The sequence below is a fragment of the Ostrinia nubilalis genome, chromosome 30 (assembly GCF_963855985.1).
Source record: "Ostrinia nubilalis chromosome 30, ilOstNubi1.1, whole genome shotgun sequence".
NCBI lineage: Eukaryota > Metazoa > Arthropoda > Insecta > Lepidoptera > Crambidae > Ostrinia > Ostrinia nubilalis.
The window spans coordinates 3,666,214-3,691,638 of NC_087117.1; the positions used below are offsets into that span (position 1 = coordinate 3,666,214).

The window sequence follows — 25,425 nt, forward strand, 5'->3', positions numbered from 1 at the left end:
CGGTCGCGTACGGTTTTCACATGTTCGCGGAAGGTTAACCCTTTGTCAAGAGTGACGCCGAGATACTTAACCTTCTTTGTCCATGGAATGGGACGATCGAACATAGTGATCGATTTGGGCGTGGGAGGGAATTTGCTATTGCGAGCAAAGATGATGGCGGCGCTTTTATCGGGATTGACCTCGATACGCCATTTCCTAAACCACTTGCCGAGGACGTCGGCAGTGTTTTGGAGGGTCTTGATTATGTGGGCTGCCCGGCGGGACGTACAGTAAATGGCTGTATCGTCCGCAAAGAGGGCGGTGTGGGTTGTAAGCGGCGATGGCTTAAACCTCGGGAAGTCGCTAGTGAAGAGCGAGAAGAGGAGAGGCGAGAGCACGGACCCTTGGGGGACTCCGGCTCGTATGGGGTGCGGGGGGGACAGTGTCCCATCCACTCGGTAGCGGAAAGAGCGATTCGACAAAAAGTCTCGTATGATGTGCACGAGACGGTCTGGCACTCCGATGTTGTAAAGCTTATATAATAAGCCGTTGTGCCACACCTTGTCGAAGGCTTTCGCCACGTCGAAGAAGAGAGCGCCTGTTTTGTAGGGGGCGTTCCTGCTGTAAAAGCCAGCTAACGAGTGCTCGACGATGCGATGCACTTGTTGGACGCAAGAGTGTTTGGCTCTAAAGCCAAACTGCTCGTTGGGAATGAGACTTTTGGACTCTACGTAGTCCTTGAGGCGTTTATAGATAAGTCGCTCGTACAGTTTCCCAATAGTGTTGAGAAGACTGATGGGGCGATAACTTGTCGGCTCTGCGGCAGGCTTTCCCGGTTTAGGGATGCCTATGACGGTTGCCTCTTTCCACGCCTGCGGGAAAGTGCAATTGCTCATAGCCGCGTTGAATATAGCGGTGAGCAGGACTATTAGGGGGGCAGAGAAGCGCTTGAGCACTCTATTAGTGATGCCGTCTGAGCCGGGGGCTTTGCGAGGGTGGAGACCCTTGATGAGGGTTTCCACCTCTTCGGGGGTGATGGGGTCTAGAGGGGGGTCGGTGGGGGGAGTGCAGTTTCTCCTTTGAACCTCCGAGTCAACCTCAGCGAGGTGTTCGGGGTCTACCGGGAGTAAACTGGGAGCACATTGGGACTCGAGACTGCTCGCTAGACAGTCCGCCTTTTCGTCGTCGTCGAACGCCGGGGGCAGGCCGGGACGGTTAAGGGGAGGAGTGACTGCTACAGAGTCAGACTTGAGACGCCTGGTCAACTGCCAAAAGGCTAGATGGTTCGGCTCGAGGGATTGTACCATAGAGTCCCACCGTTCGTTCCGGAGATCGCGAATGCACTTCTTTACAGCACGCTGCAAGGAGCGCATGCGAACCCGGTTCTCTTCGGTGGGGTACGAGTCGTAAGCTCGGATGGCCGCGTTCTTCTCCGTCAACAGAGCGCGTGCATCAGGCGACAGGTTCCATCTTTGGTGACCCAAGTCCGGTACCTGTCGTGAACAGTCCTTCACGACGTTCTGCACGTGACTGGTGAGGGAGTTGATCGCGCTGTCGGTCTGTTCCGGTGTGCTAATCACATCCGGAATGGTATCTAGGAGGGGGGAAGAGGCCGACTTGAGGCTTTCGCCCAGTCTGCCCCAATCCACCACTACCTTTGACGGGGGTGGGAGGCCTGTGTTCGAATCGGGGCCTACTCGGGGGATTAAACTAATGACCACAGGCCTGTGGTCAGAGTCCAAGGCGTGATAGAGCTCTATAGAGCTTAAGCGAAGATTTATGTTCTTAAGGAGACATAAATCGAGAATGTCTGGGCGGTGTCCTACTATTGCAGGGAAGTGGGTCGGAGACATGGGAGCGATGACGTCAAAGTTCAATCGGTCTGCCAAGGACTCTAGCTGCCTACCGCGGGGGTTTGTGCTAACACAATTCCACGCGGTATGTTTGGCGTTTAGGTCCCCCGCCACTACGACGGAGCTACCTAAGTTGAGAATCGCCTCTAGGTCGCTAGTAATTAGCGATCTAGAGCGTTCGGGGTTGTTGTTAGCCGGCGCTAGGTAGGCTGAGACTATGACTACAGGCTGGTGACCAGACATGGCCAGCTTGCAGACCGAGGCCTCAAGGTGCTCGAGACGGGGGGGATCCATAGGTATACAGTGCAGTGACCTTTTATAGTAAATGAGAGTGCCACCGCGGGCGGAAGTAGTCCTATCGTTGCGAACTATGTTATAGTTTGCAATTTTAGGATCCCTGATAGAGGGTTTTAGAAAGGTCTCCTGCATGAGAAAGACGTCTAACTGGTGCTCCCTCAGGAAATCAGCGATTTCCATTCTTTGGGATTTGTACCCGTTAGCGTTAAAATAGCCTATTTTCAAGGCTTTTGGTTTGACTCTGCTCTTTGTTTGTAAATCCATTATGGGTTTACTCTGAAGTCCTTAAGGGCTCTGCACAGCGTGCGGGAAGAGTAGGCGACCTGAAGCATAGCCTCGGTATTGCCCTCGGCCGCTTTCAGTGCCTCAACAACTCGTTCGACTTCGTCGAAGTCGATCTCGTTGAAAAATCGACTTAATAAGTCGATTTTGAAGCTGTCGCTAGAGGGGGAGGGGATGGGGGGGCGCGACGCGCGCGGCGGCGCCCTCGCGGCTGAGTATGGGACCGAAGCCGGTGCCTTAGGGGCCTGTGGCTTCGGTTGGGGTTTGGCCTTAGGGGCCTGCGCCTTTGGCGCCGCAGGAGCGGCTGCCGCCGGCTTTGCCCATCCTGCCCAGTGAGGGGCAAGGACGGGGGGGATGGGGGGGGGTGCCGCTCTAGGTAGCGGCGGGAAGTGGGCCGAGGTGGGGGGTCCCGCCGGTGCGGTCTGAGGTCGCGGGGCGGGGGCATTTCGCGGCTGAGTCGTACGACTCGAACGCGGTGCCTTGGGCGCCTTCGGGCACCCGCGATAGTTCGCGGGGTGTCCCGTCTCTCCACAGAGGACGCAGCTAGGCGGCTCTGTGCAGAGTGATAGGTCCTTCGGGCGAGGACATTCGGGGGTGCCGTGGTTACCCAGGCACTTGACGCACCTGGGCTTGGCGAAACAATTGCGGGCAGAGTGCCCATAGAGTTGGCAGCGATGACACTGGCCTGGGGGACCGCGCTTGTGCGGGACTTCGACACGGATGCCGGAAAGTTGGCACAGTGTTTTTATATTAAACACTGCCTTTCCAGCGTCCGTCCGTTCTAATATGGCTAGAACCATGTCGTATGGTTCAGCTTGGCGGCCCCGGTACATTCGATGTACCTCGAGGGCGGGAAAGTTTTGGCTTTTTAGATCAGCCAAGATCTGCGAGGTTTGCAGCTCGCGAGGGATACCGCGTATGATCACGCGCAGAAGTCGCTCCTCTGGGAGCGCGTAGGTGTGAAAACCTACCTTCATGCTTTTCAGCATGGTAGTGAGAGATCTATGATCTCGGGAGGTTTGCACCTGCACCTTGATGCCCTGAGGCGTGGTGCGGGCGGAGAGGTAGTTGACGCCGGTAGCGGCGCACCTCTTTGAAACATCGACCCACTTGTCCTTGTCCTGGATGTACAAGGGGGGTGGGGGGCGCTCTTTCCTCTGAGTAGAGGAGGCCTGAGAGGGGGCGGGCGACTCGGTGGTCGAGTTCGTCCGGGGGGACTGCGGCGCGGGGGCCGCGGAAGCCGCGGAAGCCCGGGGCGGGCTGGCGGGATCGGCCTGGATGTTGGCCGGACGTTTGGCCTTGGGCGAGCTAGTCGCCTTGGGCTTTGACTTGCGGGCTCGCTTGCCGGACTTGCCGACTGGGACGAATTCGTCCGACTGCGAGCCTTCGTCGGATGAGGCGGAGTCTGAGGACGTGGACGAGTCCTCCGATTGAGATCCCTCCGAGGTCTCAGATGGACGCTCTTCCGAGACGTCCATCTCCTCTTCGGGGGCGGAGCCAGAAGCGGCTTCGCTTTGGCTGGGCGGGGGGGAGTCCTCGTTAGTGAGGGGAGAGCGGGGGCGAGCTGGGTCAGCCTGAAGGGCTTCCCGAAGCTCCGGGATCTCTTCGGAGAGTGACTGAATCACCTCCGGGAATCTCGAGGCCAGCGCTCCGAGGAGCCTGACCACAAGGTCGGACGGCGCCATCGCTCGCCCGACCAACAGCTGTTTAATGATTAACGAACTTACTCTGGTTCGCTCGCGTCACGTTCCGCACAGAAGAACCAGGAAGAAACTGTGCGGCGGTCGTGCCTACTCTTGGCCTACTTTCGGTCCCCGGGTGGGATTACCCGGGGGTGTGTGCTTTGAATACCTTCCCGCGGGATAGCGGGAAGGGTGTGTCCTAGGGTGAGCCCTAAGCTTGTAGGCCTCTTGCCGATCTTAATGTGCAAGAGGGGCCCTAACAGCCTCGAATGTAGAGGGTAGCTTCCAGCCGGAGCCTTTAGCGCCCAAACAACACCCGAGGAATGGGATAGAAGGAGAGGGGATGGGTGGGAGGGAGACAGTCAGGCTCGGCTAGGAGATCCCCCAAGGCCGGTGGTCCTGACCCCGTCCGATTTCAACTTAGTCCTTAAGGGATTAAGTCGGCGATATCGGGTCAACGCCCACTAAGCTTCGTTAACACCGCTAGGTATCCCACTTAGTGACCACTATAAAGAGTGGGTTTGCCAAATCGCGACGCGTTCGAATCCGCGTGCCCGCCCGCGTTATTGTGAGAACAACTTACGCGAACGCGCACACGCAAAGAAACAGGAAGCCTAGAAACCGCCTTGAAAAAGGCAGACAGTCTGGGCAAGGGGGAGCGGATCGCAGCGAGACGTCCGAACCGTGCGAGTGCGACGCGAGAACTCGAATGTAAGTGTTGTCTCTGTCTCTGTCGCTTCGCGTTGGTTTGTGACAGACCGTGCTGATATAAATAAAGGGAGAGAAAAAAAAAAAAAAAAAAAAAAAAAAGTGTTTTTCCTTTTCACTTGGTTAATTAATTTGCTTTTTTTTTTTTCTCTATGTAGGCATATGTATGTGTGGTATAAAACGCGTTTCTTTTGCGTAATGGAAAAAAAAAAAAAAAATTAAACGTCAGTGTCAAGCGCCGGCAGACAGGGCAGTCGGGCGGCGGGATTCTGGTGATTATTATAAAAAGTTGTGAAAGTTGAATGATAATACATATATTGTGTTATCATTTTGCCGCTGAAATGGCGAAAAGTGAACGACGACGCGCATCAAATGCAAGACATGTTATAAGTTAACTCAGGTGGCTACTTGTTGTTGTTGTTGTTGTTATTCGTTCATTCAGTTAGTTGTGTGTGTTGTGCGGTAAAAGCAAGTAAATTGAGCGCGATTTAAACGATAAATGAATATGTGTGCGAACAAACAAAGTACCAAAGTGATGCGTGTGATGTTGTTGTGGTATCATACACAGATACTTATGTGGTTTCTCCGTTCATAATTTCAGTTGGTGGTGCGTGAACAATGTGTGCTGCTGGTGCTGGTGCTGGTGGTGTGGCGGGCGTGCGGGGCGGGCGGGCGGTCGCTGTCTGCGGCGGCGGCGGCGGCGGCGGCGGCGGCGGCTGGAGGCCTCCGCCGCCCTCTCGCCGTCGTCGGCCGAATATTATCATGAACCGAACGGAACGATGCGATGGGGTGAGTGAGTGTTATTATTAATTAGTTAATTACCCGACTGCGCCAGAAGGAGGGTGTAAAAAAAGGAATTAAAAAAAAAAAGACAAAAACAAGACAACTTGTGCCCGTTTCCCATATTCTAATAGGTTTCTATTCCAAATCCGGATTTCAACTGTCAAATTTAATTCAGTTTTAGATAAAATTTTTTTACACATTACTATTAAAGTCTTATAAAAATAATAGACCGAACAGTTATTTTTAAACAAAAACAATTATTGATGTTCGACAGTTGACGGACAGATTTGGATTAGGATTGAATTTATCATAAACAAATTAATGCATTCGGAGGCATCAATGACTAATTAATTATTATGTTGGTGATAAATGTATTTGATGCCTCCGACTGAATTTGTGAACTCTTAACTAAGTTGCCTTGTTTTTATTAGTTATTTTTTAATTATTGTTTTAGATTGAATCGATAACTCATAATAATAATTTTTGTGTGTTACTCTCTTGTGAACGGTACCTTGTTGGTGATCAAATAAATAATATTGAAATAGTTGTTGATGCATAAAAGATGCATGTAGTGTGGTGTGTGTGGGTGTAGATAGGGGGTGCCTATATTATGTATACCTACATTAATTATTTAGTAATTCATGTGTTTGTTTTTCAGGACAGCAAGCAGCGGAGAGCAGGACTCGGCCTGCCTGCCTCTGTATTTAAAATGTGACTCGTCTATCGCAAGAAACACATGTAAGTACATGTTTGAATTATTTGTTAGCCCTGAAAAGGGCTTTTTAAAACTTTCGACGCTCCTCGCTGCAACCGCAGCCTCAGCCTCGGCCGTTGTTATGATGATGATGATGGGGTGTGTCAGTAGTACCACCACCAACACCACCATTACCCACGACAACACTGGCGGGCGTATGGGCGACACAACAAGTTGCTGCTGCTGGCTGACGCGCGCGGCGGCGGCGGCGGCGGCGGCTTACTTCTTGCCGGCGGACGCCTTCTTGGCCGCGGGCTTGGATTTCGGTGTTGCGGCGGCCTTCTTCGGTTTGGGCGCCTTGGGTTTCTTGGTTGGCGGTTTGGCGGTCTTCTTGGCCTTCGGCGCGGCGGCGGCCTTACCCTTGGCGGCGGCGGCGGGTTTCTTGGCGGCGGGCTTCTTCTTCGCGGCGGCCGCCTTCTTGTCCTTGGTGGCGGCGGAGGGCTTCGCCTTCGAGGGCGACGATGCGGCGCTCGAGGCGGCGCCCTTCTTCGCCTTGCCGGCGGCCGACGCGGCCGTGGCCTTCTTGGACTTGGCCGACGCTGCGGCGGCGCCCTTGGCGGGCTTGCTCGCCGCCGGCTTCTTGGATGCCGCAGATTTGGATTCCAATTTGAACGAACCGGAAGCGCCCTTGCCCTTGGTCTGGATCAAAGCGCCGGACTCGACGGCGCTCTTCAGGTACTTCCTGATGAAAGGTGCCAATTTTTCAGCGTCCACTTTGTACTGAGCCGCGATGTACTTCTTGATGGCCTGCAGCGAGGAACCGCTGCGCTCCTTCAACTCTTTGATGGCGTTGTTCACCATCTCGGACGTCTTCGGGTGGGTGGGCTTCGCTTTCGGCTTCTTAGCTCCTCCGGTCGCCGTCGCCTTGGGTTTCTTCGCGGGCGTCGCCGGAGCCGGTGCCTCGGATGCCACTGCTGTGTCTGCCATTTTTCTTTTTGTTATTTTGACTGTTTACGTGAACGAATCAAAACAATTAATTTCAGACGATGCTGCTGCTGGAACGCGACGAGCGAGCGAAACAACGAACGTACGTACTGCGACTGCGCGCGCGCGGAACGAGAGAAAAGAGGATGGATAGAGCGGTGTGTTAGAGCGGGACAAAACTTACGGTGCGAAACGACGCGTCATGGCAATACCGTAAGGAGAGCCTCTCTGTAGCTAGATGTTTTCTCGTACGAACACTTGAAACTTTTCACTAGCATGCATCTGAAAAAAATTAGTTTCGCGAAAAATTATTCAACATATTAGAGAATTTAACGCGTCACTGACATCTCCTATAGTGCTCCCGTGCGTCTGTGATGTATATGTCACTGTATGAATCACGATTCGAACGCTGCACGCGTTTATTTTCAACATTGCCAACCGGACCGACCGAGGGTCGTGTTTAAATGTTGTTTTTCTCCATTTATACGGTTATGATCGATATTTTTTCATGGACAAATTGAAAGCGAACATCCCAACGACCATACGCATCGATGAATCGTCAATATTGGTATCGCTTCGGACCGTATTTATCGCAATAGACTCGGGGGTCGTAAAACATGAACGGCGGCCTCTCCTGTGTCGTTTGTTAGGGCAGGCGATCTCGTAGTCATACGAACTACCTATGTTATGCTATTAAAATAATTGTAAATGTATCGATTGTGCTATTATAATATGAACATAATAAAAAAAATTAATTTTTCACATCGAGACACGATAATTATTTTGACGAAAGCGCCGCCCGCCATCTACAGCCGTCGCACCGTTCACAGACAGTGGGACGCGGGCGAGTGAATATTCTTGCACGTCCATGTAAATAAACAAAATAATTTTACTGGGCACCTTATGCGTACTAGTAACAAAAAAAAAAAAAAAATACGTTATATGGTACCTACACAATAATAACATTATTTATTTTTTATTCCGCAGGGACGGAGGAGTGTGGTACCTACGCGGTGCCGCGCTGCCGCCGCAGATTGATGGCGAACGAATCGAATCCACCAACGACGAGGCTGGTCACAGGTGCGACAGTAATATTTTATTATAATATCTATTTATTATTTTCACATAAATTTTGCTGTTGTATTATTTAATCTATATGAGTGATAATATGAAATGAAACATTGGTATAATGTATAATTATGTACCTACTCTAAAGACGTTTTATGACATTGACGCACTTATTTATAGTAATTGTTATTACAAATAAAATTTGTTTGACTTATTTAATATATTTTTTTTACAAAACCCCATTTTTATACTTTCCACAATATTATTCCATAGCCCCGATTGAAACGTTCCAAATTTCGACATCAACAATAATAATTTACCTATCCATTCCATTCCCGTGCCCCCCTAACCTAACATATTGTGTAATGACGATGAAAGAAGTACATACATTTATTTTCTCAAACTCTTCTTATTTGCATAGTACAGGCAGGTAGGTATATTATATGTATGTATTTATGTGCTGGCGGCACCTAGGATAGGATAAATTTATGCGTGTGTGTGCGCGAGGTGTGCCATGCCATGTGAGAGCAATAACAGGAATTATTAATATAATATAGGTAGTTAATTATTATTGTGTAAAGTCTTCGATAGAAACAGTCATTATAATTAACGAAATTTGTGCGGCCCTGAAAAGGGCCTTTTGTGTATTTGTGATCGTTTTGCGATCATCCTCGTAGCGTCGTAGTTGCGCCAACAACAAGCAGCGCGGCGATGATGATGCGCCACACGACGACGATTCAGCGGCAGCGGTTGGTTTAACCACCGAAACCGTACAGGGTGCGACCTTGACGCTTCAGAGCGTAGACGACGTCCATGGCGGTGACGGTCTTCCTCTTGGCGTGCTCCGTGTAAGTGACGGCGTCACGGATCACGTTCTCGAGGAACACCTTCAGCACACCACGCGTCTCCTCGTAGATCAGACCGGAGATACGTTTCACGCCACCTCTGCGAGCGAGACGACGGATGGCGGGCTTGGTGATACCCTGGATGTTGTCACGGAGCACCTTCCTGTGGCGCTTGGCGCCTCCTTTTCCCAGACCCTTTCCTCCCTTACCGCGACCGGTCATCTTGCTTGATTTGGTTCAGTGGTTTCGATTTACACGTGCGCACACCGATAGTGTGTGCGAGAGACGATTACTCGAACGAGACTGTGCCCGAAACTTTTTTTTTTTTTTTTTTTTTTTTTTTTTTTTGAAGGGACGCGCGCTGGTAGCTTGAGGAGCTTTTCCAGCTTCACCGGGCAGAGTGGCGAGTACAGAAGGTACTCTAGCCGTTTGGCGATCGTCGGTGCGCGTGCCGACGAGGCCGAGTGTGGGCTTCGCGAAGCGAAGCCCAGGCTCGTCCGCGTCGGTCGCAGACCGACGTTCGCGATCGGGCCGTATCGAGCGCATAAGGCGCCCGATCAGTGGCGAACCCAACTAGAGGGTTGCCCACCGCGGTGTTGGACCAAAGTCCAGCCTACGGCGGGCTCACTCTAGTGGGCCCGATCGAGGGGACTACGGACGCGGCCTGAGGGCGCCACGGTAGGCTCGGACCTCGGCTCAGGCCGTGTCCGGGGGACGGATAGGGGAGAACCGGCCCGGTACATGTCTGTACCGTCCGAAATGGAAAGCAGGGCCTCGTACTCGCCGGCGAGTACGGTGTAACGAGCTACTGTGTTGTGGAGTAGTTGGCGTGCTTAAGGCAGTGATGTCTGTGTTCAGAAATTCGGTAATAGGATCGTCCGGGTCGTCTAGGACATGCCTAGGTCGTCGGTATTGGGGAGCGACATCTTTCTGGGGTGTATACGTGGCGGCGCTAACGATAAGAGGGTTCTTGTGGTTGATCGCTTTATCAAAGTAGCGGCGAGAGGCTTCTTTCATAAAGTGATCAATCGATGGGATCTCGAAATCTCTATGGAGATTCGTATTACGCACGAACCACGGGGCATCCGCGGCTCGGCGTAAGAATTTGTTTTGGAGGGTCTGGAATTTCTTAAGGTCTGTGCAGGAAGTGTGAGCAAACACCGGACTGGCGTAAGTCAACACTGGACGGATGCAGGTTTTGTAAATTGTCAACTTATTTCTAAGTGACAATTTACTTTTCCTTCCAACTAGGTGGTAGAGTCGGTGGATGTAGTGGTTTGCACGGCTCAAGACGCGTCTGAGGTGCGGAGCGAACGTTAATCTCTGGTCGAGGGTGACACCTAAGTATTTGGCCTCACTTTTCCAAGGAATAGTTTGGTCAAATAAGGTGAGATGGGTGGGGACATTAGGACGAGTGCGAACCGGAGGACGTTTCGCAGACAAAGCCCTAGAAAAGTACACTGCTGCACTTTTTTCGGGATTTACCTCGATACGCCACTTCCTGAACCATTCGCCTAATTGTGTGACTGCGCGTTGGAGCGCCAAGATGACGTAATTCCGATTACGTCCGGACTTGTAGAGTGCGGTGTCGTCCGCAAAGAGGGCTAAATCCGTATTCGGATATTTGGGGATGTCATTGACGTACAATGAAAAGAGGATGGGCGAGAGCACGGAGCCCTGAGGGACTCCGGCTCTTATGGGGCGGGGGGAGGAGAGGGAGCCATCTACTCGGTAACGAAAGGTGCGATTCGATAAAAAGTCACGTAAGATGTGCACGAGACTGTCCGGCACACCGAGTTCGTAAAGCTTGTAAATCAAGCCGTTGTGCCAGACTTTATCGAATGCCTTCGCTACGTCGAAGAATAACACTCCTGTCCCTACGGGTGGCTTAGCAGTGAGGCCGCTAAGTATATGCTCCGTTAAGCGGTGCACCTGTTGTACGCAGGAATGTGAGGCGCGGAAGCCAAACTGTTCGTTTATTAAGAGATTATTAGAAAAAACATAATCTCTTAATCGAGAAACAATTATACGTTCGTATAACTTACCCATGGTCTTTAGGAGACTGATGGGTCTGTAGCTTGTGGGGTCAGCCAGTTTCTTACCGGGCTTCGGAATGCCAATGACTTCTGCCTCTTTCCACGCGTCGGGAAAGATGCAGTGAGACATGGCCGCGTTGAAAATAGCAACTAAGAGGTATACTAGGGGGGCGGGCAGGGCGCGTAAGACTCTATTAGAGATACGGTCCGGGCCGGGGGCTTTGTTGGGACGGAAACCTTTGATTATCGTTCGCACCTCGTCGACGTTGGTCGGGTCTAGGGTTGTGGTCGGAGGGAGGGCGGCTCTACGTTCGACTTCGCTGTCCACCATGCGGAGGTGGGCAGAGTCTACTGGGAGGGTACTGGGGGAGCACTGTGCTTCTAGACTGTCGGCTAGACATTCGGCTTTGGCGTCGTCGTCAAACGCAAGCGTTTGATCGGGACGTAAAAGCGGTGGCGTGGACGCTACGGTGTCGGACTTAAAGGCTCTCGTCAACTTCCAATAGGCTTGGTGAGATGGCGAGATTTCTTTAAGTAGATCATCCCACTGATTGTTACGGAGTTCCGCGATACGAGCCTTGACAGCGCGCTGTAGGGAACGTAGGCGGGCTCTGTTTTCCTCGGTTGGATAAGCGTCATAATCGCGAGTGGCTGCGTTCTTTGCCCTCAATAGCTCTCGCGCGTCGTCAGGCAACCTGAGACGGTGGTTAGCCATCGCAGGCACTTGCCTAGACGAGTCGCCGATGGCGACCGAGATGTGACTAGTGAGGGCATCGATCGCGTGAATAGTTTCGTGAGGCGAAACTATATCGTCGGGGATTGAGGACAGTTGTGGGCTCTGACAGTTCCCAAGTTTTACCTTGAGTTTGTCCCAGTCCACAACTGTCTTCATAGTGGGTGTAGACTCAGGAGAGCCTAGTTGGAGTACGACCGGGCGATGGTCAGAAGTGAGCGCGTGCATGGTTTCTATGGAGTGTAGGCGGAGGCCTATATTCTTTAGAATTGCCATGTCAAGAATGTCGGGCCGATGCTCGACATTGTAAGGATAGTGAGTGGGCGTCATAGGGACTAAGATGTCAAAAATGAGTTCCTCAGAGAGTTCGCTTAGCATCATGCCGTTGGCAGTGGATGTTACGCAACCCCAATGAGTGTGTTTGCTATTAAAGTCGCCGCCAAGAATGACTGCACCATTCATAGCAAACAGGGCCTCAAAGTCGCTCCTTAAGGGAGTCTTGTTCGGGGAGAGGTAAACCGAGCCGATGAGAATGGGCTCGTGTCCAGTCATGGCTAGCCGACAGAGTGAGACTTCTAGGTTAGAAAGAGAAGGGGGATCGACTAAAGCACAGTGCAGAGAACGCTTATAGTAAATAAGCGTGCCGCCGCCACGTGTGGGCCTATCGTGTCTAATGATATTGTAGTTCGCTATCCTAGGATTGCGAATAGAGGGTGTTAGGAGGGTCTCTTGAACCAGAAAGATGTCGACCTGGTGGTCGGTAAGGAACTGAGTAACCTCGTCCTTCTGCTGTCTAAGACCGTTAGCGTTGAAAAAAGCTAAGGTGATTGACCGGGGTTTGATCCTAGCGGTGGGATTAGCCATTACGGAGCGTGGAAAGAAGAGATAGCGTAGCAAAAGTCTACGTGTTCGGCGAGGATAGATAACCTATCCATGATGTTGCCTTCGCCATTAGTCGCGCGCAGTTTTGCGGCGATCACAAACATCTCGCCGACATTAATTTGGCCAAAGAAGTCTCTGACCAATTTAATGTCAGCCGCAGGTGAATGTGTAGGCTGGGGCTTGGCCTGAGGGGCCGGGACTTTGTGGGCCGGTGCCTTAGGGGCAGGGGGACTAGGGTTAGGCGCCTTTGGCGTAGCCTTAGGGGCTGGGTGGGGTTGAGGAGCCTGCTGGGGCGCGGGTGGGGACACAGCTGTTTGGGCGGGTGCGGGAGTAAGGCTGGCTGCCTGGGTGTAGGCCAGAGGCCTAGCCCAAGCATTGGGCCTATTGGGACGGAGGCTAGGAGCCTCACTTGCTACCGCAAAGTTGCGAGTAGCATTGATCTGCCTGGGGGCAGAGGGGATGGGGGCACGCGGCTGAGTGCGTGGGGCCCGGGGACAACCGCGATAATTCGCAGGATGACCCTGGCTACCACACAGTATGCAGCTCGGTGGTTCGGTGGCTGTGGCCTTGTCACGGACACAGTCGGCTGTGCCGTGATCGCCTAGGCACTTGACGCACCTGGGACGGGCGTGACAATTACGGGCAGCGTGCCCGTAATGTTGACAGCGGTGGCACTGGCCGGGAGCGCCGCGCTTTCGGGGTGGCTCAACTTTGAGCCCGGAGATGAAGCAAACCGATTTCAAGTTGAAAATCGATTTCGCTTCGTCGGAATAGTCCAAGACTACTTGGACAAGGTCAAAAGGTTCACGTGTACGAGTCCTGTACAGACGATGAACCTGTTTGACGGGGTAGTTTTGGGCCTTGAGGTCGGCCAAGATGGAGGCGGAGTCTAGCTCCTTGGGGATGCCACGGATAACAACCCGCAGCTCCCTTTCCTCCTCGCGGGGGAAAGTATGATAACCGATACGGTTCTCATCTAGGAAACGCGTTAGGGCTCGGTGCTCGTCGGAGGTGGACAAGGACACCTTAATTCCTACGTTGCACGACTTAGCGTGCGAGAAGTTAATGTGACGCTCCTTGAGCGCGCCGGAAATCTTGTTCCAGGACGCCTTGTCCTGGACAAAGACTGGGGGGACTCTGACAGTCCGCCCGGTGCTCGACTGCGAGCCGGATGGCTGGGAAGATTGCGAGGGCTGAGAGAGGCCCGAGTTGGCCTTCAGCGCCTTCGCAGGGGGGGAAGGAGGGGGAGAGGCCGCGGATTTGCGGGTCCTCTTCGGACGACTGACGGTGGTGAAGCCACCGTCATCGGCGTCTGAGACAGAGTCACATTCCATGTCCCTACTGGGGGCATGGGATTGGTGATCTATCACAATGGAGTGCTCGTTCGTGAGCGGGATTGGTAGAGGGGCCGAGTTCGGATCGCACATGGCGTCCTCGGGACATGAAGGGGAAGCAGGCTCCTCATACACAGAGCTTGCGAGGGTCTTTGCCCGTATGTGGGCTTTAAACCCGGAGAGGACCTCCGGGTGAGTGGCCCGGAGGAACTTTAAGAGTTCCTCCGTGTCCATGGCATGGAGTTGAGTTTCGCGACGCGTGAATCTACGCCGGTTCGCAAGTCGCAACCACCGAGAAGAGCCGGCAAGAAACTCGGTGGTTATAGCGGTGTGTAAGTCCCGCACAGTCGGTGTAAACCGTGCGGGGTGAGTGGGAAAAGTGTGCCCTAACCAATGTAACTACGCCGCAACGTAGCAACGCCGCGACGTAGGGTGAGTACCTACTCCTAGCAGTCCTTCAGGAGGGCCCCGGTCGCAAAAACAACCAGGGATACGCTCCTTCAGGGATGGAAAGTAGGGAGGGGTAGGGGGGGTCACGCCCGGCAGTGAAAAGACTGTGAAACCGAGTGTCTCAAGGGCGAGGAGGAACGCCTCACCCTCTCAAACGTGCCTTCCAGGAGGCCAAGGTTCACAGCCTAATATACCGGCGGCGGCAGGAAATTTCAGCGCCTTGAAAAAGGCACTGTCGGTCGCTCCCAATCGAACCGAACCGCCTTTAGAAAGGCGTTTAACTACGCTTGTTCGTTATCACCGTTAGGTATCCCAAGCGCAGCCGCGGGCAAGCCACGTAATTGTGACAAAACACCACAGAAACAAGACTCGCAGAGCGAGGGCGATAAGCTCGAGGAACTCGGAGCGCAGCGCATGCGAGCGGGCGGGCGAGGCGGAGCGCACGTCCGTACCGTGCGAGCGATGCGAAGCGAATCGTGGGGTGCCCGAAACTAGGCAGAGCCTGACTTTTATATCATTCGTAAAGCGAACGAGGGGCGGGCGGCAGCGGGGGGGCCATGTCTTCTCTCACTCTCGCGTGTGCGAGCGCTAGTGCGACAGAGACGGAGTATCGTTGATGATTTTACTTTAAAATAATTACCTATATATTTTTATATTATGTTATTATTATATTAAGTAATGATTAATAAATTCCATTGAATTAAAAACAAATTAATGGAAAAGAAAAAGGGGTTCCGTCTCGCTCTCGCATAAAATAATGCGTCACCACTCACTCGAACGACAGAGATGGAAATATTCAACACATTCTCTCTCTCTCTCTCTCGCTCGCTCTACGTGTTATATTTTTCTTAAAAAAAATAAATAAAATCATCAATATCAATTAAATAATTATTTGTGTAGGTAATGATCCGGGGGCCAGTTCATGCAGGCAAATGTAAGTAACAATGAAATGAAATTTTGTAATTATAGAAAAAAAAAATTTACTATCGAACAGCTCACAATATAGGCCTACTATTACTATTTATTTTGTTTCTCTTTCATTCATATTCAATTTGCATTGATTGTTGCGTGCGTGCGCGTAAGAGTATTATTGCAGTTCATTTACTAGATAGATATAGTGTTAAATAATTTATTGATCGGCATAAATAATAATAAAGCAAGTAAGTAAGTATGTATGTATGTACACATTATGACGTGTGTAATAAAATGTTAAACTCGGACTCGTCATCGACAGAAACTTGTGTTGGTGGACACACATTAAGAATCATATGCGGCCCTGAAAAGGGCCTTTTTTGTGTTTGTTTGATGCGCGCGTATCCTCCTCGGACGACAGCGGCGGCGCAGAGCAAAGTCGAGCGCGAAGCACTTAGGCGCGCTCTCCTCTGATCCTGCGCGCCAGCTGGATGTCCTTGGGCATGATGGTGACGCGCTTGGCGTGAATCGCGCACAGGTTGGTGTCCTCGAAGAGGCCCACCAGGTAAGCCTCGCTGGCCTCCTGGAGCGCCATGACGGCGGAGCTCTGGAAACGCAGATCGGTCTTGAAATCCTGAGCGATTTCACGCACGAGACGCTGGAACGGCAACTTGCGGATCAAGAGCTCCGTGCTCTTCTGGTAACGACGAATCTCACGGAGTGCCACGGTACCGGGCCTGTAGCGATGGGGTTTCTTGACGCCACCGGTGGCGGGCGCACTCTTGCGAGCGGCCTTGGTGGCCAGCTGCTTCCTCGGGGCTTTACCGCCGGTCGACTTACGAGCGGTCTGCTTGGTACGGGCCATTGTACGTAAACGTAAAACAACTTTTCACAAATGCAAATTTTACAAGAGAGCGGAGCGGCGGGTCGTTCGACGTACGATCCTATAATAAAACATGTACGCGCGCGCCACGCCGTATTTATAGCCGACGATGTATACGCCTCTCTTTCTCACTGCTTGCGCGCTCTCTCTCTCGCTCGCTCGCACGTTTTTTTTTTTTTTTTTTTCATTCGCGTTTAAAAAATTCAAAATTGTTTATTAAACCTACATATATGTACCTAAGTAGTTTCATTTCATAAAATACTACTACATAATAAATACTAATGAACGAAGCCTCCTTTCAGGCGTATAATTTGCCTGTGCCAGGATAATAACTAGTAAGAAGTGTTATATGTAATTTCCACTCAAAATCAACAACAAAGCAATAATTATTAGGTACATACATATTCTAGGCTAACTAATTAATTATTCTACGACAAATTATTATATTTTTGCGTTTTGAGTTTTCCTCTTCTTTTTGGAAATTTTATTCAAAATATTGATTGATTGATTATGTACAAAAATGATACAAATATTTTATTTAAACAGTGAGTCTGCAGTACGAGTACGTGTGTGAAAAGTATTATTTCATAATTTAATAAGTACTAGCTTAGTTTATTAACTTCATAGTTCGTTCATAATTAATTTATATTTTTTCCTGTTATCTGCGAAAATTAAAATAATGTAGGTATTGTGTTGATTGATTCTAATTTACCTTCGATATTTTATAGGAGTCATTGTTATTTTTAGTTGACGATATTTTATTTTTTTCTCTAGTTCGCTCACTCTTCACTGACAAGCACAATCTGATACGTACGACAATTATTAATTATTTACAATGCTTACTATAAGCGAACAATAAATAAATAAATAAGCTGTTGTGTTGCGTTGTGTTGTGCGGCGAATGTGTTAAATTTTTTACAAGTAGGTTACCTAAGTAGGTAGGTAAGGTACATTAACATTTATTTACGTGACACGCCATCGACAAGAAACTTTTCAATTTATGATATGCATTTTGTGGCCCTGAAAAGGGCCTTTTGTTTTTGTGTCGTGGTTGTGTTTGGTGTAAAACACCGACAACACGAACGACGACGACGACGAAGCGCTGCCAATTCACTTGGAGCTGGTGTATTTGGTGACGGCCTTTGTGCCTTCACTGACGGCGTGCTTGGCGAGTTCACCGGGCAGCAGCAGCCTGACGGATGTCTGCACCTCCCTCGACGTGATCGTGGAACGCTTGTTGTAGTGAGCCAGACGGGAAGCTTCGGCGGCGATGCGTTCGAAGATGTCGTTCACGAACGAGTTCATGATCGACATGGCCTTGCTGGAGATACCGGTGTCGGGGTGGACCTGCTTCAGCACTTTGTAGATGTAGATGGCGTAGCTCTCCTTCCTCTTGTGCTTCTTCTTCTTCTTGTCAGTTTTGGAGATGTTCTTCTGAGCCTTGCCCGACTTCTTGGCGGCCTTGCCACTTGTCTTGGGCGGCATGATTGTTTAATGGGATAACGACGATAATAATGTATATCAGCTTACAACAACTCGACCGTGCCGAGAGTGACGAGCGAATGTGTAAATTTTTCGGTAGATTGGGGTTTACCTCAGTTACTGTCAGTTCAAAAAGCGACCGCAACGCGGTGTCACTTCGACCAATAGTGTCGTCGCATTAACATGATATTTCTCTCTCGCTCTGTGCCGTCTCGCTCATAACGCATTACGGTCTGTGTTGTTGATGGGTGCGACGAGCGAGTGAGTGAGATGGCGATATGTGAGGAGCGTTTCTCTCGCTCACTCAACTCTCTAGTTTGGTTTCAGTTTTATAATAATAATAAAAAAAAAAAATGTATGTATGTAGGTAGGTAGGTAGGTAGGTACGTACGACATAAAAAATATTATGCAAGTGCATTACGAGTAATGTAGATTTACATTTTCTCTCTGTCTTTCTTTTCTCTCACGAAACGCAAAGCGCAAGCAAGATTTTAAAATTAATTTTAATAATATATAAAAAAAAAATAAAAAAAAATATATATTTATATCAATAGATCAATCGCATCACGTTATAAATACTAAAATATTTTTCTTAAGGATTTTTCATGCTCAAACTCGAATCTACCTATGTATTTACGTACGGGTATATTTTGTCTCTCTCTCTCATAATTAGGCATTTATTTATTTTGTCTGTTAACCATCATGCCGACTTTTTCAGACAATCAATTAATCATTATATTGTGTAGTGATAGTATTTATTATTGTATAGTGTAAGAAGAGATTTGCACTCGTGTCAATCGTCAAGAAACATTTCATAAATACTCAGAATCATATTGCGGCCCTGAAAAGGGCCTTTTTGTTTGAAGAAACGTGCACACACGTTTCGTTCGGTCGTGTCTCGATCAATATGTATACAGCAGCAGAGTGCAGCATACATAAATGATGCGAAAACGCGGCGGCGATTTATGCCTTCTTCTCGGTCTTCTTGGGCAAGAGCACGGCCTGGATGTTGGGCAGCACACCACCCTGGGCGATGGTGACGCCGGAGAGGAGCTTGTTCAATTCCTCGTCGTTGCGTATCGCCAGTTGTAGATGTCTCGGGATGATCCTGGTCTTCTTGTTGTCACGAGCCGCGTTACCGGCCAACTCGAGCACTTCAGCGGCCAGGTACTCCATGACGGCGGCCAGGTACACGGGCGCACCGGCACCGACACGCTCGGCGTAATTGCCCTTACGCAGAAGCCTGTGGATACGACCGACGGGGAACTGGAGACCGGCACGGTTGGACCTGGACTTTGCCTTTCCCTTGACCTTGCCACCCTTGCCGCGACCCGACATGTTGTTGTAGTTTGTAGAGAAATAAATCAACACACAAAGTGAACGTGTAACGACGAGCGCGCGTCGAGACTGTCTGTGTCAATTTTTGTTGAGCGCAGAATATTTATAACGGCGCGCGCAAACCCATTAGTGGGGCGAACGTTTCACTGTCAGAAAGAGATAGACAGATATGCACGTCTCGCGCGAAATTTTCAGAAAGAGACACACTTGTCTTTCTCTTTCACTCGCTTCGCGTTGGTTTGTGACAGACCGTGCTGATATAAATGGGAGAAAAAAAAAAAAAAAAAAAGTGTTTTTCCTTTTCACTTGGTTAATTAATTTGATTTTTTTTTTCTCTATGTAGGCAGATGTATGTGTGGTATAAAACGCGTTTCTTTTGCGTAATGGAAAAAAAAAAAAAAAAAATTAAACGTCAGTGTCAAGCGCCGGCACCCGGCAGACAGGGCAGTCGGGCGGCGGGATTCTGGTGATTATTATAAAAAGTTGTGAAAGTTGAATGATAATACATATATTGTGTTATCATTTTGCCGCTGAAATGGCGAAAAGTGAACGACGACGCGCATCAAATGCAAGACATGTTATAAGTTAACTCAGGTGGCTACTTGTTGTTGTTGTTGTTGTTATTCGTTCATTCAGTTAGTTGTGTGTGTTGTGCGGTAAAAGCAAGTAAATTGAGCGCGATTTAAACGATAAATGAATATGTGTGCGAACAAACAAAGTACCAAAGTGATGCGTGTGATGTTGTTGTGGTATCATACACAGATACTTATGTGGTTTCTCCGTTCATAATTTCAGTTGGTGGTGCGTGAACAATGTGTGCTGCTGGTGCTGGTGCTGGTGGTGTGGCGGGCGTGCGGGGCGGGCGGGCGGTCGCTGTCTGCGGCGGCGGCGGCGGCGGCGGCGGCGGCGGCTGGAGGCCTCCGCCGCCCTCTCGCCGTCGTCGGCCGAATATTATCATGAACCGAACGGAACGATGCGATGGGGTGAGTGAGTGTTATTATTAATTAGTTAATTACCCGACTGCGCCAGAAGGAGGGTGTAAAAAAAGGAATTAAAAAAAAAAAGACAAAAACAAGACAACTTGTGCCCGTTTCCCATATTCTAATAGGTTTCTATTCCAAATCCGGATTTCAACTGTCAAATTTAATTCAGTTTTAGATAAAATTTTTTTACACATTACTATTAAAGTCTTATAAAAATAATAGACCGAACAGTTATTTTTAAACAAAAACAATTATTGATGTTCGACAGTTGACGGACAGATTTGGATTAGGATTGAATTTATCATAAACAAATTAATGCATTCGGAGGCATCAATGACTAATTAATTATTATGTTGGTGATAAATGTATTTGATGCCTCCGACTGAATTTGTGAACTCTTAACTAAGTTGCCTTGTTTTTATTAGTTATTTTTTAATTATTGTTTTAGATTGAATCGATAACTCATAATAATAATTTTTGTGTGTTACTCTCTTGTGAACGGTACCTTGTTGGTGATCAAATAAATAATATTGAAATAGTTGTTGATGCATAAAAGATGCATGTAGTGTGGTGTGTGTGGGTGTAGATAGGGGGTGCCTATATTATGTATACCTACATTAATTATTTAGTAATTCATGTGTTTGTTTTTCAGGACAGCAAGCAGCGGAGAGCAGGACTCGGCCTGCCTGCCTCTGTATTTAAAATGTGACTCGTCTATCGCAAGAAACACATGTAAGTACATGTTTGAATTATTTGTTAGCCCTGAAAAGGGCTTTTTAAAACTTTCGACGCTCCTCGCTGCAACCGCAGCCTCAGCCTCGGCCGTTGTTATGATGATGATGATGGGGTGTGTCAGTAGTACCACCACCAACACCACCATTACCCACGACAACACTGGCGGGCGTATGGGCGACACAACAAGTTGCTGCTGCTGGCTGACGCGCGCGGCGGCGGCGGCGGCGGCGGCTTACTTCTTGCCGGCGGACGCCTTCTTGGCCGCGGGCTTGGATTTCGGTGTTGCGGCGGCCTTCTTCGGTTTGGGCGCCTTGGGTTTCTTGGTTGGCGGTTTGGCGGTCTTCTTGGCCTTCGGCGCGGCGGCGGCCTTACCCTTGGCGGCGGCGGCGGGTTTCTTGGCGGCGGGCTTCTTCTTCGCGGCGGCCGCCTTCTTGTCCTTGGTGGCGGCGGAGGGCTTCGCCTTCGAGGGCGACGATGCGGCGCTCGAGGCGGCGCCCTTCTTCGCCTTGCCGGCGGCCGACGCGGCCGTGGCCTTCTTGGACTTGGCCGACGCTGCGGCGGCGCCCTTGGCGGGCTTGCTCGCCGCCGGCTTCTTGGATGCCGCAGATTTGGATTCCAATTTGAACGAACCGGAAGCGCCCTTGCCCTTGGTCTGGATCAAAGCGCCGGACTCGACGGCGCTCTTCAGGTACTTCCTGATGAAAGGTGCCAATTTTTCAGCGTCCACTTTGTACTGAGCCGCGATGTACTTCTTGATGGCCTGCAGCGAGGAACCGCTGCGCTCCTTCAACTCTTTGATGGCGTTGTTCACCATCTCGGACGTCTTCGGGTGGGTGGGCTTCGCTTTCGGCTTCTTAGCTCCTCCGGTCGCCGTCGCCTTGGGTTTCTTCGCGGGCGTCGCCGGAGCCGGTGCCTCGGATGCCACTGCTGTGTCTGCCATTTTTCTTTTTGTTATTTTGACTGTTTACGTGAACGAATCAAAACAATTAATTTCAGACGATGCTGCTGCTGGAACGCGACGAGCGAGCGAAACAACGAACGTACGTACTGCGACTGCGCGCGCGCGGAACGAGAGAAAAGAGGATGGATAGAGCGGTGTGTTAGAGCGGGACAAAACTTACGGTGCGAAACGACGCGTCATGGCAATACCGTAAGGAGAGCCTCTCTGTAGCTAGATGTTTTCTCGTACGAACACTTGAAACTTTTCACTAGCATGCATCTGAAAAAAATTAGTTTCGCGAAAAATTATTCAACATATTAGAGAATTTAACGCGTCACTGACATCTCCTATAGTGCTCCCGTGCGTCTGTGATGTATATGTCACTGTATGAATCACGATTCGAACGCTGCACGCGTTTATTTTCAACATTGCCAACCGGACCGACCGAGGGTCGTGTTTAAATGTTGTTTTTCTCCATTTATACGGTTATGATCGATATTTTTTCATGGACAAATTGAAAGCGAACATCCCAACGACCATACGCATCGATGAATCGTCAATATTGGTATCGCTTCGGACCGTATTTATCGCAATAGACTCGGGGGTCGTAAAACATGAACGGCGGCCTCTCCTGTGTCGTTTGTTAGGGCAGGCGATCTCGTAGTCATACGAACTACCTATGTTATGCTATTAAAATAATTGTAAATGTATCGATTGTGCTATTATAATATGAACATAATAAAAAAAATTAATTTTTCACATCGAGACACGATAATTATTTTGACGAAAGCGCCGCCCGCCATCTACAGCCGTCGCACCGTTCACAGACAGTGGGACGCGGGCGAGTGAATATTCTTGCACGTCCATGTAAATAAACAAAATAATTTTACTGGGCACCTTATGCGTACTAGTAACAAAAAAAAAAAAAAAATACGTTATATGGTACCTACACAATAATAACATTATTTATTTTTTATTCCGCAGGGACGGAGGAGTGTGGTACCTACGCGGTGCCGCGCTGCCGCCGCAGATTGATGGCGAACGAATCGAATCCACCAACGACGAGGCTGGTCACAGGTGCGACAGTAATATTTTATTATAATATCTATTTATTATTTTCACATAAATTTTGCTGTTGTATTATTTAATCTATATGAGTGATAATATGAAATGAAACATTGGTATAATGTATAATTATGTACCTACTCTAAAGACGTTTTATGACATTGACGCACTTATTTATAGTAATTGTTATTACAAATAAAATTTGTTTGACTTATTTAATATATTTTTTTTACAAAACCCCATTTTTATACTTTCCACAATATTATTCCATAGCCCCGATTGAAACGTTCCAAATTTCGACATCAACAATAATAATTTACCTATCCATTCCATTCCCGTGCCCCCCTAACCTAACATATTGTGTAATGACGATGAAAGAAGTACATACATTTATTTTCTCAAACTCTTCTTATTTGCATAGTACAGGCAGGTAGGTATATTATATGTATGTATTTATGTGCTGGCGGCACCTAGGATAGGATAAATTTATGCGTGTGTGTGCGCGAGGTGTGCCATGCCATGTGAGAGCAATAACAGGAATTATTAATATAATATAGGTAGTTAATTATTATTGTGTAAAGTCTTCGATAGAAACAGTCATTATAATTAACGAAATTTGTGCGGCCCTGAAAAGGGCCTTTTGTGTATTTGTGATCGTTTTGCGATCATCCTCGTAGCGTCGTAGTTGCGCCAACAACAAGCAGCGCGGCGATGATGATGCGCCACACGACGACGATTCAGCGGCAGCGGTTGGTTTAACCACCGAAACCGTACAGGGTGCGACCTTGACGCTTCAGAGCGTAGACGACGTCCATGGCGGTGACGGTCTTCCTCTTGGCGTGCTCCGTGTAAGTGACGGCGTCACGGATCACGTTCTCAAGGAACACCTTCAGCACACCACGCGTCTCCTCGTAGATCAGACCGGAGATACGTTTCACGCCACCTCTGCGAGCGAGACGACGGATGGCGGGCTTGGTGATACCCTGGATGTTGTCACGGAGCACCTTCCTGTGGCGCTTGGCGCCTCCTTTTCCCAGACCCTTTCCTCCCTTACCGCGACCGGTCATCTTGCTTGATTTGGTTCAGTGGTTTCGATTTACACGTGCGCACACCGATAGTGTGTGCGAGAGACGATTACTCGAACGAGACTGTGCCCGAAACTTTTTTTTTTTTTTTTTTTTTTTTTTTTTTTTTGAAGGGACGCGCGCTGGTAGCTTGAGGAGCTTTTCCAGCTTCACCGGGCAGAGTGGCGAGTACAGAAGGTACTCTAGCCGTTTGGCGATCGTCGGTGCGCGTGCCGACGAGGCCGAGTGTGGGCTTCGCGAAGCGAAGCCCAGGCTCGTCCGCGTCGGTCGCAGACCGACGTTCGCGATCGGGCCGTATCGAGCGCATAAGGCGCCCGATCAGTGGCGAACCCAACTAGAGGGTTGCCCACCGCGGTGTTGGACCAAAGTCCAGCCTACGGCGGGCTCACTCTAGTGGGCCCGATCGAGGGGACTACGGACGCGGCCTGAGGGCGCCACGGTAGGCTCGGACCTCGGCTCAGGCCGTGTCCGGGGGACGGATAGGGGAGAACCGGCCCGGTACATGTCTGTACCGTCCGAAATGGAAAGCAGGGCCTCGTACTCGCCGGCGAGTACGGTGTAACGAGCTACTGTGTTGTGGAGTAGTTGGCGTGCTTAAGGCAGTGATGTCTGTGTTCAGAAATTCGGTAATAGGATCGTCCGGGTCGTCTAGGACATGCCTAGGTCGTCGGTATTGGGGAGCGACATCTTTCTGGGGTGTATACGTGGCGGCGCTAACGATAAGAGGGTTCTTGTGGTTGATCGCTTTATCAAAGTAGCGGCGAGAGGCTTCTTTCATAAAGTGATCAATCGATGGGATCTCGAAATCTCTATGGAGATTCGTATTACGCACGAACCACGGGGCATCCGCGGCTCGGCGTAAGAATTTGTTTTGGAGGGTCTGGAATTTCTTAAGGTCTGTGCAGGAAGTGTGAGCAAACACCGGACTGGCGTAAGTCAACACTGGACGGATGCAGGTTTTGTAAATTGTCAACTTATTTCTAAGTGACAATTTACTTTTCCTTCCAACTAGGTGGTAGAGTCGGTGGATGTAGTGGTTTGCACGGCTCAAGACGCGTCTGAGGTGCGGAGCGAACGTTAATCTCTGGTCGAGGGTGACACCTAAGTATTTGGCCTCACTTTTCCAAGGAATAGTTTGGTCAAATAAGGTGAGATGGGTGGGGACATTAGGACGAGTGCGAACCGGAGGACGTTTCGCAGACAAAGCCCTAGAAAAGTACACTGCTGCACTTTTTTCGGGATTTACCTCGATACGCCACTTCCTGAACCATTCGCCTAATTGTGTGACTGCGCGTTGGAGCGCCAAGATGACGTAATTCCGATTACGTCCGGACTTGTAGAGTGCGGTGTCGTCCGCAAAGAGGGCTAAATCCGTATTCGGATATTTGGGGA

The 25,425-nt window shown here is 49.7% G+C and overlaps 6 protein-coding genes across 7 annotated transcripts in view; 1 reads left to right on the top strand and 5 right to left on the bottom strand.

The window, feature by feature from the left end:
* The first annotated feature begins 5,473 nt into the window (after positions 1-5,473).
* The window catches only part of LOC135085837 (uncharacterized), a 30,914-nt gene continuing 10,962 nt past the window's right edge, over positions 5,474-25,425 (top strand). The window contains exons 1-7 of one of the 2 annotated variants that reach the window (XM_063980622.1): positions 5,474-5,590; positions 6,243-6,322; positions 8,250-8,342; positions 15,511-15,544; positions 20,021-20,212; positions 20,861-20,940; positions 22,868-22,960. In XM_063980622.1, coding sequence (XP_063836692.1) covers positions 5,586-5,590; positions 6,243-6,322; positions 8,250-8,342; positions 15,511-15,544; positions 20,021-20,212; positions 20,861-20,940; positions 22,868-22,960 — 577 coding nt within the window. In that variant the 5' untranslated portion in view covers positions 5,474-5,585. Of the gene's footprint in view, positions 5,591-6,241; positions 6,323-8,249; positions 8,343-15,510; positions 15,545-20,020; positions 20,213-20,860; positions 20,941-22,867; positions 22,961-25,425 lie in introns of those variants that run through there. The other variant, XM_063980623.1, reaches the window with a different exon arrangement.
* Positions 6,347-7,315, bottom strand: LOC135085838 (histone H1B-like). The gene has a single exon (XM_063980624.1). It carries the CDS (start codon positions 7,263-7,265, stop codon positions 6,558-6,560), a length of 708 nt encoding a protein of 235 aa, XP_063836694.1. The 5' UTR covers positions 7,266-7,315; the 3' UTR covers positions 6,347-6,557.
* On the bottom strand, positions 8,339-24,083 carry LOC135085844 (uncharacterized). The gene is made up of 3 exons (XM_063980631.1): positions 23,718-24,083; positions 16,037-16,407; positions 8,339-9,397 (listed from the first exon to the last, which is right to left on the bottom strand). Exons 1-3 carry the CDS (start codon positions 24,013-24,015, stop codon positions 9,086-9,088), a joined length of 981 nt encoding a protein of 326 aa, XP_063836701.1. The 5' UTR covers positions 24,016-24,083; the 3' UTR covers positions 8,339-9,085.
* On the bottom strand, positions 17,296-18,227 carry LOC135085843 (histone H2B). Its single transcript, XM_063980630.1, has one exon. It carries the CDS (start codon positions 17,888-17,890, stop codon positions 17,516-17,518), a length of 375 nt encoding a protein of 124 aa, XP_063836700.1. The 5' UTR covers positions 17,891-18,227; the 3' UTR covers positions 17,296-17,515.
* Positions 18,446-20,014, bottom strand: LOC135085841 (histone H2A). The gene has a single exon (XM_063980628.1). The coding sequence runs from the start codon at positions 19,223-19,225 to the stop codon at positions 18,851-18,853; it is 375 nt and encodes a 124-aa protein (XP_063836698.1). The 5' UTR covers positions 19,226-20,014; the 3' UTR covers positions 18,446-18,850.
* LOC135085839 (histone H1B-like) lies at positions 20,965-21,933 on the bottom strand. Its single transcript, XM_063980626.1, has one exon. It carries the CDS (start codon positions 21,881-21,883, stop codon positions 21,176-21,178), a length of 708 nt encoding a protein of 235 aa, XP_063836696.1. The 5' UTR covers positions 21,884-21,933; the 3' UTR covers positions 20,965-21,175.